This window comes from Hypanus sabinus, chromosome 12 (assembly GCF_030144855.1).
Source record: "Hypanus sabinus isolate sHypSab1 chromosome 12, sHypSab1.hap1, whole genome shotgun sequence".
In the NCBI taxonomy this organism is placed as follows: Eukaryota; Metazoa; Chordata; class Chondrichthyes; order Myliobatiformes; family Dasyatidae; genus Hypanus; species Hypanus sabinus.
The window spans coordinates 27,502,468-27,524,196 of NC_082717.1; the positions used below are offsets into that span (position 1 = coordinate 27,502,468).

At 42.4% G+C, this 21,729-nt stretch overlaps 1 protein-coding gene across 1 annotated transcript in view; it reads left to right on the top strand.

Moving 5' to 3' along the window:
• Positions 1-21,729, top strand: part of LOC132402717 (ALK tyrosine kinase receptor-like) — a 324,081-nt gene that overhangs the window by 151,828 nt on the left and 150,524 nt on the right. The window contains exon 5 of the mRNA XM_059985678.1: positions 16,929-17,079. Coding sequence (XP_059841661.1) covers positions 16,929-17,079 — 151 coding nt within the window. The remainder of the gene's footprint in view (positions 1-16,928; positions 17,080-21,729) is intronic.

Here is a 21,729-nt window from a genome sequence, read left to right on the forward strand (position 1 = left end):
CAGCCGTTCTGTGGTTTGGACATGAGACCAGCGATTTATGGTCTCTCTCCACCTTGGAAGCTTGTCCATAGATGTATCGATGGAATCTTCTGCATGCATTTATGCTGGCAAGAAGCTCTTTCTCTATCTGTGCATAGTTGATTCCACACTTGTTAAAGCCCTTGATGCATAAACCATAGGTTTCCATGTGTCATCATGGTGCTGCATTAGTACTGCTCCAAGGCTGTATCAGGATGCATTAGCCGCGATCCTAGCACACCTTTCCAGATCATAAGACTTCAGGCCACACTCTTTAGTTAGTACTCCTTTTAGCGTCTGAGACCAAATCCACTCATTTTGCAGCTCAGGGAGTGTTGCTGACACAGCTGACAGTTGAGGAATGAACTTAGCCGGGTAAGTCACTAACTCCAGGAAATATCTTACCTCCTCTTTATTTTGGAGCCTCTCCATGTTTTCAATAGCTGACATTTTTCTTGGGTCAGGCTTCGCTCCCTCTTCAGGTATGGCATCTCCTATGAAAGTCGATGTCTTAAACCAAACTCACAATTTTCTTTATTTAATTTCAAATTGACATTCCATGTCACAGCCATGTATCATTTCATCCTTGGTGGAACTCCAGACGATGATGTCATCCATCATGGTCTCGCTGGCAGGTATGCCCTCAAACACCTTGTGGGTAGTTTTATGGTAAATTTCTTGTGCAGACAGAATCCCATATAGTAGCCAAAGAAACCAATAACTTCCCTGTGGTGTGTTGAATGTATACAGTCGCGAACTTGCCTCATCAAGCTTCATCTGCCAAAATCCGGAGTTTGCTAAGCCTCTTGGCAACTGCAAGCCAGGACACAATCACCTGCTACGTTGGCAATTTAAAATGTTTGCCCTTGATGGCTTTATTGAGATCCCTTGGGTCTAGACATGTCTGCAATGCTCCATTTTTAGTTTGCGCAATGACCAGTGAGCTCATCCAGTCTGTTGGTTCTCCCACTTTCCACATGACATTTATCCATTCCATGCATGCTAGTTCTTGTTTAAGTTTGTCTCTGAGTGCAAACAGAATTTTCCTGCATGCATGGACAACAGGAGTCATTGTCTCATCTTTATGAATTTTCTATACACCAGGTAAGCATTCAAGCTTTTCAAAAACATCTGCGTACTCTTCCATGACAGCCGTGTGGTCATCTTTGGTCTGTGCGGACACTACAAAAACTCTTTTCAGCAGATTGAGCTTTTCACATGCATTCAGACCTAATATTGGCTGTACTCGCCTTTCTACAATCAGTAGCGGTGCCTCTAGGTGCTGCCTCTTGTGCTTGAAGGTCACTATACAACACACTTTTACTGGAACAATCTTTCCAGTATACCCTGTTACTTTTAACTTTACTGAGTAAATCTTGCTCTTTACTGTGAGGCTCTTGTAATCATCCATGGAAAGCAGATTCACCTGGGCTCCAGTGTCACCTGGGCTTGAATGGAATTACTGTGCCTCATTCACAGTCACTGGAATGATCCATTCTGTTTTACCAGCATCAGCAGTCTGTAGAAAATCCACAAACAGTTCCTCCATTTCCTCATCAACCATATGCACCTTTCCCTTGGTAGCCCCAGCTTTGCAGCACTTTTCAAAATGAGTCTTTTTCCCACTGTTATTGCAGGATTTTCCATAAGCAGGACATGAAGTTGGAATGTGACTATGTGAAAGTTTGAACCTTCCTCTTTGCTTTCCTGTTGCTTTGGGAAACATCTTGTGCACTGCTCCTCTGTTTTCACAGCATGCTTTGTCGCACCTGCTCTATGTAGCTCCTTGGCATGTGCTCATGTGGGACACATATTCAAGTCCTTCAATAGTTTCATTTAATATCGGAGAAGTGTATGCAATATACATCCTTAAATTCTTTTTCTTTGCAACATCCAGGAAAGTAGAAGAGTGCCCCAAAGAATGAGTGACAGTAAAAATGTTAGAACCCCTCCCACACATAAACAGCAGCAAAGCAACGACCCTCTACCACCCCCACCCACTTCTGGAAAAAAAATCAGCAGCCTCCGCCCACCAAGCAAGCAATAGCAAAGCCCCCAAGAGAGATCATGATCTGCAGTACAACACAAACTCATTGTTCACCCGGCAATTCGACAGACCACAGGCTTTCTCTCTCTCCCTTATAAAAAGAAAAAGAGATCTGAAGTCTGAGTGTAACTCCAGGTCAGGGTCTTCAACAGATCCCCATCCACTCTGAAAAGAAAAAGAGGGAGATTGAAGGAAGAAATAAAGCTGTTTCTGCAGATGAGCTCAAAGGAGTTGCTGGTGAGCGCCATTGTAACTCCACCCCAAATGTTCCTTTTCAGCTTTAAATCTTTTTCAGGCAGCAGTCTTTCTCTGAGACCATTATCTGGAATTCCCCCAACTATTCTATCTCTGACTTGTGAGTTTCTCATATCTCCACATTCACAGGACCTATTCAGTGTGTAAAGCTCAGCTAAGTGTTGGTTGAAGCTTACACTTTATTCTATTCACAGGGGGGAAAAAATATATCTGTCAAATGAGACACACAAAAAATGCTGGAGGAACTCAGCAGATCAGGCAGCATCTATGGAGAAGAGTGTTTACTCATTCAATAGATGCTGCCTGACCTGCTAAGTTCCTTCAGCATTTTGTGTGTGTTGCTTTGGATTTCAAGCATCTCGTGCTTGTGATCTCTCAGATGTGATGTTTTTACTTGGGACAAAATACTCCTCAAATTTTGTCAGCAGTGTACCCAACATAAAAGCTGTGTCATCAATTTGAAAATTGGTATAGATGTCCAAATTATCTTTGCCAATTACACGCAGAAAGATCGACGCTTTATATTTCCCACTGGTCCCTCCTGCTCTGCTAGCAGTTAAGTATATATTGGATCACTGTTGAAGTGTTTCCAGTTATCAGTTAGATTGCCAGTAAACTGAACAGGTGCAGGAGGACTTAGCTTATCCGCAATGGGAAATCTCAGCTTCTCACCCAAATTTCACTTGGTGAATCTGGTGACTGCTGAACTTTGGGAACACCTCGCTCTCTCGCCTCACTAGCCAGTTTCTCACCATCATAACTAGCATCTTTCGTACTTGTGCAGTTTCTTTCTCAGTCACACACTGCCTTCATTTGCTCTCCAGGTTCAGACCTCATGCTGTCTGCTTACCCCATGTTATGACTGTTCTTAATAAAGACAAGCTTGGCGTAGATTTACATTAGAGCATTTTATCACTGAACTGCAGCTCAACCCTGTGTGCACACAACCAGGTCTCCATCATAACTTCTGGTTCTGGATGAACCCCCTGCATTGCGCACTGGGGACTGAAGTTCTTTATTACACACATAGTAGATCAGTCAGCTGGACCATATGGTCTACACCTCAAGGTTTTGAAAGAGGTAGCTGAAGAGATTATTAGTAATGATCTTTCAAGAATTGCTAGATTCTGTAATGTCTCTGGAAGATTGGAAAATTGCAAATGTCACTTTGCTCTTTAAGAAGTGAGGGAGACAGAAGAAATGAAATTATAGGCCAGTTCACCTGACTTCAGAGGTTGGGAAGATGTTGGAGTCCATTGTTAAGGATGAGGTTTTGGGGTATTTGGAGGCACGTGAAAATATAGGCCAAAATCAGCATGGTTTTCTTAAGGGAAAAATATTGCCTGACGGAGCAGTTAGAATTCTTCGAGGAAATAACAGGCAGAATAGATTAAGGATGTTTTGAAGAAAGGTCTCAACCTGAAACGTTGACTGTTTGTTCATTTCCATGGATGCTGCTGGCCTACTGAGTTCCTCCAGCATTAGTGAATGTTGTCTACTGAGATTTTCAGAAGGCCTTTGACGAGGCACTGCACATAAGGATGCTTCAAAAGATAAGAGCCCATCATATTACAGGAAAGACAGCAGCATAGAAGATTTGTTGACTGGCAAGGGGCACAGTGTGGAAATAAATAGGGCCTTTTCTGGTTGGCTGCCAGTGACCAGTGGTGTTCTGCAGTGATCGGTATTGGGACCACTTCTTTACATATTATATATCAATTATTTGATTGATGGAATTGATGGATTTGTGGCCAAGCTTGCGGATGATAGCAAGATAGCTGGAGGGGCAGGCAGTGTTAAGGAAGCAGTGAGTCTGCAGGATGACTTAGACAGATTGGGAGAATAGGCAAAGAATGGGAGATAGAATATAGTGTAGGGATGTGTATGGTCATGCACTTTGGTAGAAGGAATAGAGGTGTAGACTATTTTTTAAACAGGGAGAGGATTCAAAAACTCAGAGGTGCAAAGGGACTTGGGAGTCCTCATGCAGGATTCCCTAAAGGACAACTTGCAGATTGAATCAGTGGTAAGGAAGGAAAATGCAATGTTAGCATTCATTTCAAGAGGACTAGAATACAAGAGCAAAGATGTGATGCCAAGACATTATAAGGCATTGGTCAGATTGCACACAGTATTGTGAGCAGTTTAGGGCTCCTTATCTAAGAAAATGTTGTAGGCTTTGAAGAAGATCCAGGAATGAAAGGATTAACATAAGAGGAACATTTGATGGCTCTGGGCCTGTTCTCGATGGAGTTATCAGAATGAGTGGGAATCTCATTGAAACCCAGTGAATATTGAAAGGTTTAGATAGAGTGGATGTGGAGAGGATGTTTCCTATAGTGGGTGAACCTAGGGCACAGCTTCAGAATAGAGAGACGCCCATTTAAAACAGAGATGAGGAGAGATTTCTTCAGCCAGAGAGTGGTGAATTTGTGGAATTTATTGCCACGGACAACTGTGAAGGCCAAGTCCAGCAGTGTATATAAAGCGGAGGTTAACGGGTTTTTGATTAGACAGGTCATCAAAAGTTAGGGGGAGAAAGAAGGAGAATGGGGTTGAGAGGGATAATAAATCAGCCATGATGGAACAGACTTGATGGGTCAAATGGTCTAATCCTGCTCCAATGTCTTGTGTTATTATGGATTCTCATAATAATCCTTCATTCATTATTCTGTGAACAATCAATTAATACCCTGATATTTATTCTTTCAATTAAGTCAAAATCAAGCTTATTTTTTTCCATGTTCTCAAAGAACTTCAAGGACCATTTGCATGTGGCAACCTCTAAATACTTCTTCACACTGAAAACATTGTCCATTCTTATCAAGGAATAATTGTTGCACTCAAGGGTTCTGAAAGAGGTAGCGTTTGAGATTGTGGTGGCTTTAGAAATTATCTTTCAAAAGTCTTTGGACTCTGGCATGGTGCCAGAGGACTGTAAAATAGCAAATGTCATTCCACTCTTTAAGAAAGGAGGAAGGCAGCAGAAAGGATACTGTGTGCCAGTTAGCCTGACCTTAGTGGTTGGGAAGATGTTCGAGTCAATTGTTAAGGATGAGGTGATGGAGTACTTGGTGACACAGGACAAGATAGTACAAAGTCAGCATGGTTTCTTTCAGGGAAAATCCTGCCTCAAAAACCTGTAGGAATTCCTTGAGAAGATTACAAGTAGGGAGGATAGATAAAAGGGACGTAGTAGATGTTTTATATTTGGACTTTCAGAAGGCCTTTGACAAGATGCCACACATGAGGCTGCTTACCAAGTTAAGAGCCCACGGTATTACAGGAAAGTTACTAACATGATTAGAACATTGGCTGATTGGTAGGAGGCAGTCAGTGGGAATAAAGGATCCTTTTCAGGTTGGCTGCCAGTGACTAGTGATATTCCGCAGGGGTCGGTCTTGGGACCACTTCTTTCTAAGCTGTATATAAATGATTTAGATGATGGAATAGATGGCTTTGTTGCCAAGTTTGTAGATGACATAAAGACTGGTGGAGGGCAGGTAATGCTGAGGAAACAGGTAGGATTCAGAAGAACTTAGACAGATTAGGAGAATGGGCATGAAAGTGGCAAATGAAATACAATGTTGGAAAATGCATGGTCATGCACTTGGTAGTAGAAATAAATGTGCAGACTATTTTCTAATGGGGAGAAAATCCAAAAATCTGAAATTCAAAGGGACTTGGGAGTCTTTAGAACACCCTAATTTTAACTTGCTGGTTGAGTCAGTGGTGAGGAAGGCAATGGCATGTTAGCATTTATTTCAAGAGGGCTAGAATAGAAGAGCAAGGATGTGATGCTGAAGCTTGATAAGGCACGAGTGAGGCCTCACCTTGAGTATTGTGAATGCTTTTGGGCCTGTCATCTTAGAATAGATGGGTTGGCATTGAGGAGGGTCCAGAGGAGGTTCACAAGGATGATTCCAGGAATGAGAGGATTATCATATCAGGAAAGTTTGATGGTTCTGGGTCTGTACTGACTGGAATTCAGAAGGATGAGTCGGGATTGAACCCTTTTGAATGTTGAAAGGCCTAGACAGAATAGATGTGGAAAGGATGTTTCCAATGTTGGAAGAGTTTAGGACAAGATGACACAGCATCAGGATAGAGGGGTGCCCTTTCAAAACAGAGATGCAGAGAAATTTCTTTAGCCAAAGTGTGGTGAATTTGTTGCCCCATGCAGCTGTGGAGGCCAGTTCATTGGGTGTATTTAAGGCAGAGATTGATAGGTTCTTGATTGGACATGGCATCAAAGATTACGGGAGAAGGTTAGGAACTGGGGTTGAGGAGGAGAAAAAAAAAAGATCAGCCATGATGGCCTAATTCTGCTTCTATGTCTTATGATCTCTTATGGTCTTATGGTCTTTTTAACTCTTTTGTTGTCACACCAATAGACAATAGGTGCAGAAGTAGATCATTCGGCCCTTCAAGCCTGCACCGCCATTCTGAGATCATGGCTGATCATCTACTATCAATACCCCGTTCCTGCCTTGTCCCCATATCCCTTGATTCCCCTATCCATAAAATACCTATCTAGCTCCTTCTTGAAAGCGTCCAGAGAATTGCACTCCACTGCCTTCTGAGGCAGTGCATTCCACACTCCCACAACTCTCTGGGAGAAGAAGTTTTTCCTTAACTCTGTCCTAAATGACCTACCCACTATTCTTAAAACGTGCCCTCTGGTACTGGACTCTGCCAGCATCTGGAACATATTTCCTGCCTCTATCTTGTCCAATTCCTTAATAATCTTATATATTGCAATCAGATTCCCTCTCAATCTCCTTAATTCCAGCATGTACAAGCCCAGTCTCTCTAACCTCTCTGTGTAAGACAGTTTGAACATCCCAGGAATTAACCTTGTGAATCTACACTGCACTTCCCCTACAGCCAGGATGTCCTTCCTTAACCCTGGAGACCAAAACTGTACACAATACTCCAGGTGTGGTCTCACCAGGGCCCTGTACAACTGCAAAAGGATTTCCTTGCTCTTGTACTCAATTCCCTTTGTAATAAAGGCCAACATTCCATTTGCCTTCTTCACTGCCTGCTGCACTTGCTCATTCACCTTCAGTGACTGATGAACAAGGACTCCTAGATCTCTTTGTATTTCTCCCTTACCTAACTCTACACCATTCAGATAATAATCTGCCTTCCTGTTCTTACTCCCAAAGTGGATAACCTCACACTTATTCACATTAAACATCATCTGCCAAGTATCTGTCCACTCACTCAGCCTATCCAAGTCACCCTGAATTCTCCTAACATCCTCATCACATGTCACACTGCCACCCAGCTTAGTATCATCAGCAAACTTGCTGATGTTATTCTCAATGCCTTCATCTAAATCGTTGATGTAAATCGTAAACAGCTGTGGTCCCAATACCGAGCCCTGTGGCACCCCACTAGTCACCACCTGCCATTCTGAGAAACACCCATTCACCGTTACCCTTTGCTTTCTATCTGCCAACCAGTTTTCTATCCATGTCAATGTCTTCCCCCCAATGCCCTGAGCTTTGATTTTACCCACCAATCTCCTATGTGGGACCTTATCAAATGCCTTCTGAAAATCGAGGTACACTACATCCACTGGATCTCCCTTGTCTAACTTCCTGGTTACATCCTCGAAAAACTCCAATTGATTAGTCAAGCATGATTTACCCTTGGTAAATCCATGCTGGCTCGGCCTAATCCTATCACTGCTATCTGGATATGCCACTATTTCATCTTTACTAATGGACTCTAGCATCTTCCCCACTACTGATGTTAGGCTGACAGGATGATAGTTCTCTGTTTTCTCCCTCTCTCCTTTCTTAAAAAGTGGGATAACATTAGCCATTCTCCAATCCTCAGGAACTGATCCTGAATCTAAGGAAAATTGGAAAATGATTACCAATGCATCCGCAATTTCCAGAGCCACCTCCTTTAGTACCCTAGGATGCAGACCAACTGAACCTGGGGATTTGTTAGCCTTCAGTCCCATCTGTCTACTCATCACCATTTCCTTCCTAATGTCAATCTGTTTCATTTCCTCTGTTACCCTATGTCCTTGGCTCATCCATACATCTGGGAGATTGCTTGCGTCTTCCCTAGTGAAGACAGATCTAAAGTACTTATTAAATTCTTCTGCCATTTCTCTGTTTCCCATAACAATTTCACCCAATTCATTCTTCAAGGGCCCAACATTGTTCTTAACTATCTTCTTTCTCTTCACATACCTAAAAAAAGCTTTTGCAATCCTCCTTTATATTCCTGGCTAGCATGCATTTGTACCTCATTTTTTCTCCCCGTATTGCCTTTTTAGTTAAGTTCTGTTGTTCCTTAAAAATTTCCCAATCATCTGTCTTCCCACTCACCTTAGCTTTGTCATACTTCTTTTTTTAATGCTATGCAATCTCTGACTTCCTTTATCAACCACTGTGGCCCCTTTCCCCCCTTTGAATCCTTCCTTCTCCGGGGGATGAACTGATTTTGCACCTTGTGCATTATTCCTAAGAATACCTGCCATTGCTGTTCCACTGTCTTTTCTGCTGGGATATCCGTCCATTTAACTTTGGCCAGCAACTCCTTCATGGCTCCATAGTCTCCTTTGTTTAACTGCAACACTGACACCTCCAATCTGCCCTTATCCTTCTCAAATTGCAGATAAAACCTTATCATATTATGGTTACTACCTCCTAATGGCTCCTTTACTTCAAGATCGCTTATCAAAGCGGGGACACCAGGGAGGATGCAGTAAGGAAAAGCAAGGTCTATGAGTGGTTTAGCTTTATTGTAAACTGCATTGGCAGCAAATACCTGCAGCCAATCTCCCGCCTCCCATTGCTGATGAAAAAGAGGATAAGGTCTGGAGTATCAGAGACTACCTTAATGAAACAATGATCAGCAAGCCATGCAAAGTGGCATATGCTAGCAGTTCTGGGTTTGACTCAATGTCTGTGATGTTTGTAGGGATTTCAATCCTGCAACAATGAATTCTTGGCAAAATATTTTGTGCATAACTTGGAAGAAAATTTGTAGGTTGTAGTGTTCCCGTGTACGCACTGCCATGGCCTTCTTAGTTGTAAATGTCATTTTGGATTTGCATGGCACTGTCCAGTAGCCTGGGTGAGTAACTGGCATGCATTTTGTATGTGTGCCCACCTGTAATGGAGGGAAAGAATGTTTCAGGTGGTAGAGGAAGTGCCAATTAAGTGGGCTGCATTGTCCCAGATGGTGAAAGGATTCTTGACAGTTTTTGGAACCACACTAATTCAGATAACTGAGTATTCCATTACAGTCCTAACCTATCACTTACGGATGGTGGAAAGGCACTAGTGTGCCAGTAGAACATAGAAATTTACAGCACACTGCAGGCCCTTCGGCCCACAATGCTGTGCCGACCAAGTAACCTGCTCTAGAGACTGCCAAGAATTTCCCTGCCGCATAGCTGACTGTTTCTCCAAGTTCCACGTACCTACCTATTGTATTTGCCTCTATCACCTTCACTGGCAGTACATTCCACACACCCACCACTTTCTGTGTGAAAAACTTACCCGACCTCCCCTTGGTACCTATTTCCTAGCACCTTAAAACTATGCCCCCTTGTGTAAGCCATTTCAGCCCCGGGAAAAAGCCTCTGGCTATCAATCAATGCCCCTCATCAATGCCCCTCATCATCTTGTACCCCTCTATCCAAGGAGAAAAGGCCATTCACTCAACCTATTCTCATAAGGTACACCCTCCAATCCAGGGAACACCTTTGTAAATCTCCTCTGCACTCTCCCTATAGTATCCACATCCTTCCTGTAGTGAGATGACCTGAACTGAGCACAGTACTCCAAGTGGGGTCTGACCAAGGTCTTTTATAGCTGTAACATTACCTTTCAGTTTATTACCAACACGCCATACACCTTCTTAACAACACTGTCAACCTGGGCAGCAGCTTTGAGGATCCTATCAACACGAACCCAAGATCTCACAGAGCCTCCACACTGCCAGGAGTCTTACCATTTGTATTATATTCTGAAGAATCACTTGTTAGAATACCCAGACTTCTGACTGGTCCTGTTGCAAATTTGTGACCCAAAATTGTGACTCTGCCTCCACAGATGCTGCATAACCCCTGAGTCCCTCCAACAGTTTGCTTTATTTTTGCCCCAGACTAGTTTGCTCTTGTAGCCATGTAGCTGTCCCAGAGATTCTGTAGAATAATTATGTAAGACTCAGTAGTGCAATTGTCCTTGAAGGGTAGGTGGTTAGACTCTTCCTTGTAGACTATTCTGTGGAAGGAATGTCATTTGCCATTCATCGTCTGTGTTGCGTAGTTCTTGCCATGTGCATAGATTCATTTGCTGAAGAGTTATCAACAAAATTGAATATTGTGGAATCAGGTACAAAAAGAGAGGGGGGAAAGCTGGATTATAGAAAAAAAAAGAAAGAAAATTAATATATAAAATATATTCAATTAAAAATCTTCTGAAACAATTTGCAACCCGAAGGAACAAAATTCCACACTCATAATTGTTCACTTCCTAGGCTAATGGCATTAACAATTATCATGTCACATAATTAATCCTTTTTATCACCTGACTTTATCTTTGTGGCAAGCTTAATGGACACTTAATGTGCAAATGCAGCACCTCCATAAAAATCATCATAGGTGAAGGGTGAGATAGCAATTCCCCTACACTAATGGTGGTGCAGTACAAATAGACCACAAATTGTTATGATTTACAATTCACACAATGTCTCTTCAAGTACCTGCTTTGTGCAAAAATTGTCTGTTATTCAGGCAACATTATCTTCTTCTGCAAAATCTGTCTCATTACTTTTAGTAGCTTACAAAATGAAGGAGACCAGAAGAACAGTGTAACATATATGTTTTTGAACTGACATTAATCCTTTTGATGTATATATCAGAGCTGTCATGGTGCCAGTAAATTTCTATATAAAACCTTTGCAACACCAAGCTTACAATACTCCAAGCAGCTCTCACTGAAGTAAATACAGTCATGTTGATAGCAGAAGCTGATTCTAACTGACTGATTTAGCTCCTTGTCACGGACAAGCCGAGCTTGCCTCGAGATTTTGATTGCTTTGAAAAGCAGGAAATTGGATAATGTGTTGCACGTTTAGCGCAGGGTACCTGCTGTCTGTCCTTGGTTGTGATAGCCCTCTGACACCATTCATCTGTTTTCAACACCCATTATTCCTAAATCAAAATTTCTGATGCTACAGAGTAAAATGAAATTTCTCTTGTTGGTCGAAATTATTCAAAAGCATAGAACTGAAAATGAGGATGGACAAGACTTTAATGGCATGTCAGCAATTGTTCCCCGGCAATTTTGTAATAGATAACAAAATAGGGACAACACAGAGCCGCGGTAAATCATACGTCGTCTATAACTGACAAATAGAAAATGCTGAATACACTCCACAGATCAGGCAGAGATGTGGAAAGAGGAGTAGAATTTATGTTTCAGGTTAACGATCTCTCACTAAGATTGGGAAACAGAAAAAAACAAGTTAGTTTTAATTTGCAGAGAAGGTGGAGAAGAGATGGATAGAACACAAGGAGTACCTCCAGGAGTGGGCAAGAACTGCTGTAATGACAAGCTGCTGATAAAACCCATCTGTTTGATAGTTTAATGGGGGCATTTAGAGATAGAGGAAACAAACGAAAATATAAAAGCTGCAATTTGCAGGTCAGATCTGTCGGAAATGCCCAGCAGATCAAGCTAACAGGCAGTAGAGTAAAAAAAACTGATTTCACATTATAGCAAAACTGACCAGTTCTGATACAAAGAAAGCAGTTTACTTCCAATTGTTGAACCTGAAACTGAATCCTGAAGACTGCAGCACACCCTCTAGGAAGATGAAACCCTCCTATATATTATTATTCCTCCTTTGCAGTTTGAAAAGACATTGAAAGGTTGTAAATGTAACTCCACTATTTAAGATAGGTGGCTGATCGAAAGTGGAGAGCTATGGAACTGTAAGCCTAATGTTAACAGGGAAAATGCTGGAACCTATTATGAAGGACTGGTAAAAGGGAACTTGGTAAATAATAATTAGATAGGACAGAATCAACAGGGGTTTATGAAATGGGAAAAAATTTTCTCCTGCAGAAGGTGGTGAATTTTTAGAATACATCACCCAAGAGACTGTGTTTAATACATCTCAGTCAGAGATGATAAATGTTTAGTTATTAAGATAATTGAAGGATATGGGTACAGCACAGGAAAGTGACACTGAGCTAAATGCAAAGCCTCATTCCTGTTGGGTTCTTAGTGTGTTGAATAGGATTTATATGAAAGCTTAGCAGGGTTTTGGGTTGCGAAATAACTAACATAAGGAATCCAATTGAAAACCAACTCTCCACTTACAAGATACAATCTCTGTCAATACTATTTTCCACAATAATAAGGGAGGTTCGGAACAAAGAATCTCTAAAGATGACAGCCATTTAAGACCATAAGATATAGGAGCAGAATTAGGCCATTCAGCCCATCGAGTCTGCTCTGCCATTCCATCACTGCTGATTCCAATCCCTCTCAGCTCTTCTCGCCATATCCTTTCAAGCCCTGACCAATCAGGAAATGATCAACTTCTGCCTTAAATATATGCACAGACTTGGCAGAGCATTCCACAGATTTACTACTCTCTGGCTAAAAACATTCCTCCTTACCTCTGTTCTAAAGGGTAGCCCTCAGTTTTAAGGCTGTGCCCTGTAGTTCTGGATACCCCCACCATAGGAAACATTCTCTACACATCCACCCTATCTAGTCCTTTCAACATTTTGTGGGTTTCAGTGAGATCACACCCCCCCCCCAATCTTCTAAATTCCAGTGAGTACAGGCCCAAAGCTGACAAATACTCCTAATGTGTTAACCCCTTCATTCCCAGAATCATTCTAGTGAAACTGCTCTAGACTCTCTCCAATGACAACACATCCTTTCTGAGATATGGGCCCCAAACCTGTTGGCAATACTCCAAGTGCAGTCTGACTAGTTTCTTATACAGGCTCAGCATTATCTCCTTGCTTTTATATTCTATACCTCTTGAAATAAATGCCTACATTGCCTTTGCCTTCTCTACCACAGACTCAACCTGGAAAATTACTTTCTGGGAGTCTTGCATGAGGACTCCCAAGTCCTCTGCACCTCTGACAAATGAACCTTCTCGGCATTTCGATAATAGTTCACACTATTGTTCCTTTTACCAAATTGCATTATCATACATTTCCCAACACTATATTCCATCTGCCAACTCTTCACTCAATTTTCCAATTTGTCCAAGTCTTGCTGCAATTGCATTGCTTGCTCAGTACTACCTACCACCCCACCTATCCTCGAATCATCCGCAAACTTTGCCACAAAGCCATCAGTTCCATTATCAGCAACCAACTAGGAAAGGCCCCTTTTATTCACAGCTTGGATCGCAGGACCCTGCAGCGGATAGTGAGGTCAGCTGAGAAGATCATCGGGGTCCCTCTTCCCGTCATCACAGACATTGACACTACATGCTGCATCTGCAAAGCAAACAGCATTATGAAGGACCCCATGAACCCCTCATGCAAACTCTTCTCCCTCCTGCCATCTGGGAAAAGGCTCCGAAGCATTCGGGCTCTCACGACCAGACTATGTAACAGTTTCTTCCCCCAAGCTATCAGACTCCTCAATACCCAGAGCCTGGACTGACACCTTGCCCTACTGTCCTGTTTATTATTTATTGTAATGCCTGCACTGTTTTTGTGTACTTTATGCAGTCCTGTGTAGGTCTGTAGTCTAGTGTAGCTTTCTCTGTTTTTTTTTTACGTAGTTCAGTCTATTTTTTGCACTGTGTCATGTAACACCATGGTCCTGAAAAACATTCTCATTTTTACTATGTACTGTACCAGCAGTTATGGTCAAAATGACAATAAAAGTGACTTGACTTGACTTTCACTGCCTCCTGTCTGTCAGCCATTCTGCTATACATGCTAGTATCTTTCCTGTAACGCTATAGGATTTTATCTTGTTAAGCAGCTTCATATGTGGTATCTTATCAAATGCCTTCTGAAAATCCAAGTAAATAGTATCCACTGCTTCTTTCTTGTCCACCCTGCTTGTTACTTTCTTGAAGAATTCTAACAGATTTGTGAGGCAAGATTTCCCTTTACAGAAACCATGCTGACTTTGACCTATTTTCATCATTAGTCTCCAAGTACCTCGAAACCTCATCCTTAATAATAGACTCCAACACTTCCCAACCACTGAGGTTAGGCTAACAGGCCTATAATTTTCTTTCTATCACCTTCCTCCCTTCTTAAAGAGTGGAGTGACATTTACAATCTTCCATTCCTCTGGGACCATGCCATAATCAGGTGATTCTTGAAAGATCATGACCAATGCATCTGTTATCTCTTCAGCAGCCTCTCTCAGGATCATTTTCCAGTGGTCCAATAACAACTCTCACCTCCCTTTTACTCTTTATATAACTGTAAAGTTTTTTGGTATTCTGCCTATATTATTGGCTAGTCTACCCTCATGTTTTATCTTTTCCCCACTTATAGCTTTTTTAGTTGCCTTTTGTTGGATTTTAAAAACTTCCCAATCATCCAACTTCCCACTCACTTTTGCTACCTTATATGCCCTTTCTTTGGCTTTTATGCAACCCTTAACTTCCCTTGTCAGCCATGGTTGCCTACCCCTGCCATTTGAAAAGTACTTCTCTGTGGGACATATCTATCCTGCACCTTGTGAACTATTCCCAGAAACTTCAGCCATCTCTGCTCTGCCGTCATCCCCACCAGTATCCTCTTCCAATCCACCTGGACAAGTTCCTCTCTCATACCTCGGTAATTCCCTTTATTCCATTGCGGTATTGATACCTATGAGTTATGCTTCTCCCTCTCTAATTGCATTATGAATTTAATCATATTATGGTTACTGCCTCCTAAGGGTTCCTTTATGTGAAGCTCCCTAGTATCATCTGGGTTATTACACAACCCCAAGTAGGCTCAAGCTCAAACACAAGCTGCTCTAAAAAGCCATCTCATAGACATTCAACAAATTCCCTCTTTTGTGATCCAACACTGACCTGATTTTCCCTATCCCCTTGAATATGAAGCCCCAATTATATTGTGCCATTATTCTTATTACATGCCTTTTCCAGCTCCCTTTGCAAACTCAACCCCACATCTTGGCTACTATATATAAGGTTTTTTTACCCTTGCAATTTCTTAAGTCCACCCACAGAGATTCAACAGTCTCTGACCCTATGTCACCTGCTTCTAAAGATGTAATTCCATCTCTTACCAACAACGCAGCACCACTGCCTATGCCCTCCTGGCCGTCCTTTCGATACTAAGTATGTCCTTTGATGTTAAGCTTCCAACTATGGCCTTCCTTCAGCCACGACTCAGTGATGCCCACAACGTCATACCAACCAATCTCCAATTGTGCCATGAGTTTGTCTACCTTATTCTGAATGCTATGCACATTTAAATTCAGCACCTTCAGTCCTGCATTCTTCACCCTGCATTTTTTGACCTCCCTGATCATTCAGCATCATAATTAACCACAGTGGACTGAGGCAATATAAACCAAAATTGAATACCATTGCTGATTGAATTCCATCAGCACGGGAGAATGAATTTCAGAGTGCAATCTAGTACGTTTGATTTCTTCCTGATTTCTAATTGTATAAACATCCAAACATAAGCCTCTGTTCCAACTCCAATCATCTTAAAACAAATGCATTTCTGTCAAAGGGAAAACTTAAATATTAAGAATTTAAAATATAGGTCTTCAAATTACCTTCCAGTCCTAACAGATGCAGGACAAGTGCCTGGCAACAAATAACTTGCAATCCTTCAATGAGGCAGCTTGCCTCAAGCGGCACAGTAGCATATTGGTTAGCACAAAGTTTTTCAACTCAGACAACCTTGGTTCAATCTTCACCACTGCCAGTAAAGAGGTTATACGTTCTCCCCATGACCACATGGGTTTCCTCAGGGTGCTCCAGTTTCCTCACACTGTCCAAAGACATACCAGTTGTTTGGTCAATTTAGCATTGTAAATTGTCCCATGATTAAGCTAGAATTAAATTGTTGGGTGAAAGGGCCTATTCCGTGCTGTATCTCAATCAATTAATTAATTTTGCCAACCGTGATGTGAGTTTTCTTTATCTCAGATGTGCATTTGTGTTTTTAAAAAAAGGCAAAAAGGACTGGTTAATTTGTGCCTTTACAGCACATCTACTTTCAGAATTTGTTATATTTAAATACCCCACTTCTCACTCCATCACTGGCATTGCAGAGATGCAATTATTACCCAACAATTGCAAACCCTCACACTCCTATGGTTCAAACACTACTGTCTGCTTGCTTCCACCAAATAGGGAGTCAGCACTTCAGGCAGAAGATCTGGAAAAACAAAATAAAATAATATAGTGGAGATAAATCCAGACAGTTTCCAGGAAAGTACCTGCTTCCATGTTTCTCAATCACAACTCCAGCACATACGTGTACCCAATCCAGGTTTCCCTCATGTGAAAATCAAGATCAAGCAACTTATTCTTTTTCTATATTAACATGTTTTTCTTAAGAGGTTTGTGATTAAATAAACACTTTCCCATCGACTTGTAGGATATCTGCTTATGGAGCTGCTGGAGGCATGGGGGGAAAGAGCAACTTCTGGAGATTCCGTGGTGTGCTGGTACAAGCCACGTTCTACCTGGAGAAAGATGTTATTCTGTATATACTGGTTGGACAGCAGGGAGAAGATGCCTGCCCCAGTGTAAGTAGATATTCAGTTACTTTTACAAATCATAAAGATATAAGATCACAGGATCTTTAAAAAAAAGCCCTAGATACTGGTAGTTACTTTTATCTCATTAATCTCAACTGCACAAAAAGAACTTCCCAACATATTTCTCAGAAATGTACAGCATCTTATATCTCTTCAGTCTTTTTATACTGTCTACCTCAGTGCCAACTACCCATGTTAACTTAATCACTTATTATCCTGATATTTTTATTGTTAACTAATTTGTTCTGTTTATGAGAGTGTGTCAAACTGTTTGATAAATGTGAAATAAATCCTATAATTACAATGTATATTTTATTTGGATTTCTGTTGTATAGCTAACTGCTTAATAGATCACTCCTTGCTCAATCTAATCAAATAAGTGCAATATACTGTATAATTACAAATAAAATAAGACAGTCCAAGCGTTTGTTCAAAAAATGCTCAAGAAAGTACAATTCAATCCATCAAATTTATTCATTCTACAAATTATGTTCAATCTAGTCTGCTGCATCCAATTCTCCAAAGGAAGTTCCTGCATTTTCTTGCTTCAGAGTAAATCTTCAATACAATCTATGAAACTCTGATTACTGCTCTCATCTTTGTCTCGCTATCTTCCTTGGCAATTACATGGTAGCAGCAAGCAGAACCTTTTCTTTCATGGGGTGTGAGCATCACTAGCAAGGACCATTATTTATGGTCTCTCCCTAGTTGCCAACTGAATCATCTGGTTTCTGGTAAAGTAATGAACCTTATGGATTTCTTGCTAAAATATAGCCCTTTCGCAGTCTTCCAGACTGTTGCTACTTTTTATGTCTGGTTATTTACCTAACTGAATTTAAATTCTGCTGCTGGGTTTTATGTCCAGATCATTAGACCAGACCTCTGGATTGTTGGTTCAATAACAACAACAATGCTATCGTGCCTTTATTATAAACGCCCGACAGTCATAACTCTTCCATAATTCTAATGGGAGTTTCATGAAGGGCTGGCATTTAGAACAGAAGATGGGATTGAGGACCTTGGCCCAGCATGGCAACTTATGCTCGGCCCATGAGAGGTGAACTGATGACCCAGCACTCAAGTGCTCTCATTACCATCTTGGGTGGCTTCAACCATGTTACCATGGCTAGAACACTGCCCAACTTCACGCAGTATGTGAGCTGCACAACCAGAGGGGAGAGGACCCTGGACTTGACGTATGCTAACGTTAAGGATGGATACAGCTCCTCCCCCCGCTGGGAAGGTCAGATCACAACCTGGTGCATCTCAAACCCTGCTACATGCCTCTGGTGAAGAGTAAACTTGCAACCTCGAGGACAGTGAGGAAATGGTCGGGGGAGGCTTATGAGGCACTCCAGGGTTGTTTTGAGGTGACAGACTGGCAGGCACTCTGTGAACCACATGGAGAGGACATTGATGGGCTCACAGAGTGCATCTCTGGTTACATCAACTTCTGTGTGGACTGCAGTGTTCCAGCAAGAACTGTCCTTTGTTATTCAAGTAACAAGCCATGGGTAACAAAGGACATTAAGGCCATCCTGAACGCTAAAAAGAGGGCATTTAGAGATGGAAATAGGGAGGAGCTGAGGACAATACAGAGGGACCTGAAAGCCAAGATCAGGGAGGCTAAGGACAGATATAGGAGGAAGCTTGAGTGGAAACTCCAGCAGAACAACATGAGAGAGGTCTGGAGTGGGATGAGGACCATCACTGGGTTCCGGCAAACTAGCAACAGAGAAGCTGAAGGCAGTGTGGACAGGGCCAACGATCTTAACCTGTTCTTCAACAGAATTGACCCTGTGGCCCCTGCCCATCCCCCACATGATTCATCTGGTGTCGGTCCCCAACTCCACTCTCCCCTCCTACCCCTCCTCACAGCCCTCCATCCTGCTCTAATTACTACACCCGTCCCCCATCTGATACCACCACAGTGGGCTTCACAGCTGAACAGGTGAGAAGACAGCTGAAATGTCTCCACCCAAGTAAGGCTGCAGGCCCGGATGGTGTCAGCCCCAGGGTGCTCAAAGCCTGTGCCCCCCCAGCTATGTGGGTTACTTCACCAAGTCTTCAACCTGAGCCTGAGTCTCCAGAGGGTTCCTGTGCTGTGGAAGACGTCCTGCCTCGTCCCTGTACCGAAGACGCCGTGCCCCAGTGGCTCCGATGACTACAGACCAGTGGCATTGACCTCCCACATCATGAAGACCCTGGTGAGACTTGTTCTAGAGTAGCTCCAGCCTATGGTTAGGTCACACTTAGACCCCCTCCAGTTCACCTACCAGCCCCGACTAGGAGTTGAGGATGCCATCGTCTACCTGCTGAACCGTATCTACCCCCACCTGGACAAGCCGGCGAGCACTGTGAGGGTCATGTTTTTTGACTTCTGCAGTGCGTTCAACACCATCCGCCCTGCTCTGCTGGGTGAGAAGCTGACAGTGATGCAGGTGGATGCTTCCCTGGTGTCATGGATTATTGATTACCTGACTGGCAGACCACAGTACTTGCAACACTGTCTGTCAGACAGAGTGGTCAGCAGCACTGGGGCTCCACAGGGGACTGTCCTGTCTCCCTTTCTCTTCACCATCTACACCCCGGACTTCAACTACAACACAGAGTCTTGCCATCTTCAGAAGTTTTCTGATGACTCTGCCATAGTTGGATGCATCAGCAAGGGAGATGAGGCTGAATACAGGGCGACGGTGGGAAACTTTGTCACATGGTGTGAGCAGAATCATCTGCAGCTTAATGTGAAAAAGATTAAGGAGTTGGTGATGGACCTGAGGAGGGCTGAGGCTCCGGTGACCCCTGTTTCCATCCAAGGGGTCAGTGTGGACATGGTGGAGAATTACAAATACTTGGGGATATGAATTGGCAGTAAACTGGACTGGTCAAAGAACACTGAGGCTGTCTACAAGGAGGGTCAGAGCCATCTCTATTTCCGGAGGAAACTGAAGTCTTTTTACATCTGCCAGACAATGCTGAGGATGTTCTATAAGTCTGTGGTGGCCAGTGCTGTCATGTTTGCTATTGTGTGCTGGGGCAGCAGGCTGAGGGTAGCAGACACCAACAGAATCAACAAAGTCATTTGCAAGGTCAGTGATGTTGTGAGGGTGGAACTTGACTCTCTGATGGTGGTGTCTGAAAAGAGGATGCTGTCCAAGTTGCATGCCATCTTGAACAATGTCTCCCATCCACTGCATAATGTACTGGTTAGGCACAGGAGTACATTCAGCCAGAGACTCATTCCACCGAGATGTAACACTGAGCGTCATAGGAAGTCATTCCTGCCTGTGGCCAACAAACTTTACAACTCCTCCCTCGGAGTGTCAGACACTCTGAGCCAAAAGGCTGGTTCTGAACTTATTTCCACTTGGCATAATTTACTTATTATCATTTAATTATTTCTAGTTTTATTTTGCTATATTTCTACTCTATTCTTGGTTGGTGCGACTGTAATGAAACCCAATTTCCCTCGGGATCAATAAAGTATGTCTGTCTGTCTGAGTAGTACCTGGTACAAAAGGGTTTGAAGGGAAAACCAAATGGAATATCCCAACACAATCAGAGTTTTTGGGCTTGCTGTAAGATGAGGATCCCAGGTGTGTTGTTTGCGACATTGCCTTTTAAATGTTACCCACGGTAACTTTAGTGACAGTCCCAGGCAGGTGTAACTTTACAAGATCTGCATGCTTCTCCTGTAAACTTTAGCAACCTTTAGCCAAGAAATTTAGTCCACATCATCTTATTTTTGACCAGAACAATTGAAATAATTGCAAATCAGTAAAATAATCAGTATTTCTATCCACACATTGTCGACAAGATTAAACTAATGGCCTCTGAATGTGAGTGCACACCAGCCCGGAAATCCCAGGGTGTGCAATATGACGTCAATCAGCATATAACCCGGGATTGGCATCACATTTGCAATGCCAATGCAAGTATACATGCAGAGGAGTTAGAGTGGCCTCAACAGAAAAGAAAATCTTAAAAGCAAGATGAAGACCTATTTGAAAGAGGTCCCCATCTAAGTTGCTTATATGGAGTGTATAATGGAAATAGCCAAGGAAACTTCTCCAATAGATTATACTGTACGCCTGCAGGTGAGGCTTTTTTCTTGGGGGTGGGGAGTATAGATGGAAAACCATCCTCGTGTTTCTCCTGAATAACTGCCCCCTGATGTCCAACCATCTAGTGTAAAAGCCCTCTGCTCCTGAATCCATCAGATGCAGTCATTAGCACCAGTAACCTTTGTGAATGAGTCCTGTCAGAGCTTCCACCACTGAAAGAGATTCCGCTTGAAACAATTATATTAGATGCTTTAAACAACAAAATAGTTCACATAAAATTTAACACACGGCTAATAATTCTTAACAACTACCAGAGCAGTTACAGTTTAACATCATACTTGGTACATTACCTTATCCACAAAATCAGTCACAACAATCTCTATTTGATTGTTTGCCAAGCATCTGTATTTTATACCTATGCTTTCACAATATCTCATATCCTGTAGAGACGCAATGTCCCTTTTCTCTCCTTTCATATATCTTGTTGTCCCTTTAGAGACATCAAAGTCATTTTCCCTGACCTATTCCTTTGGCTCTTATTTCTGCCATAACAATTTTAAATTGTTTTGTCACT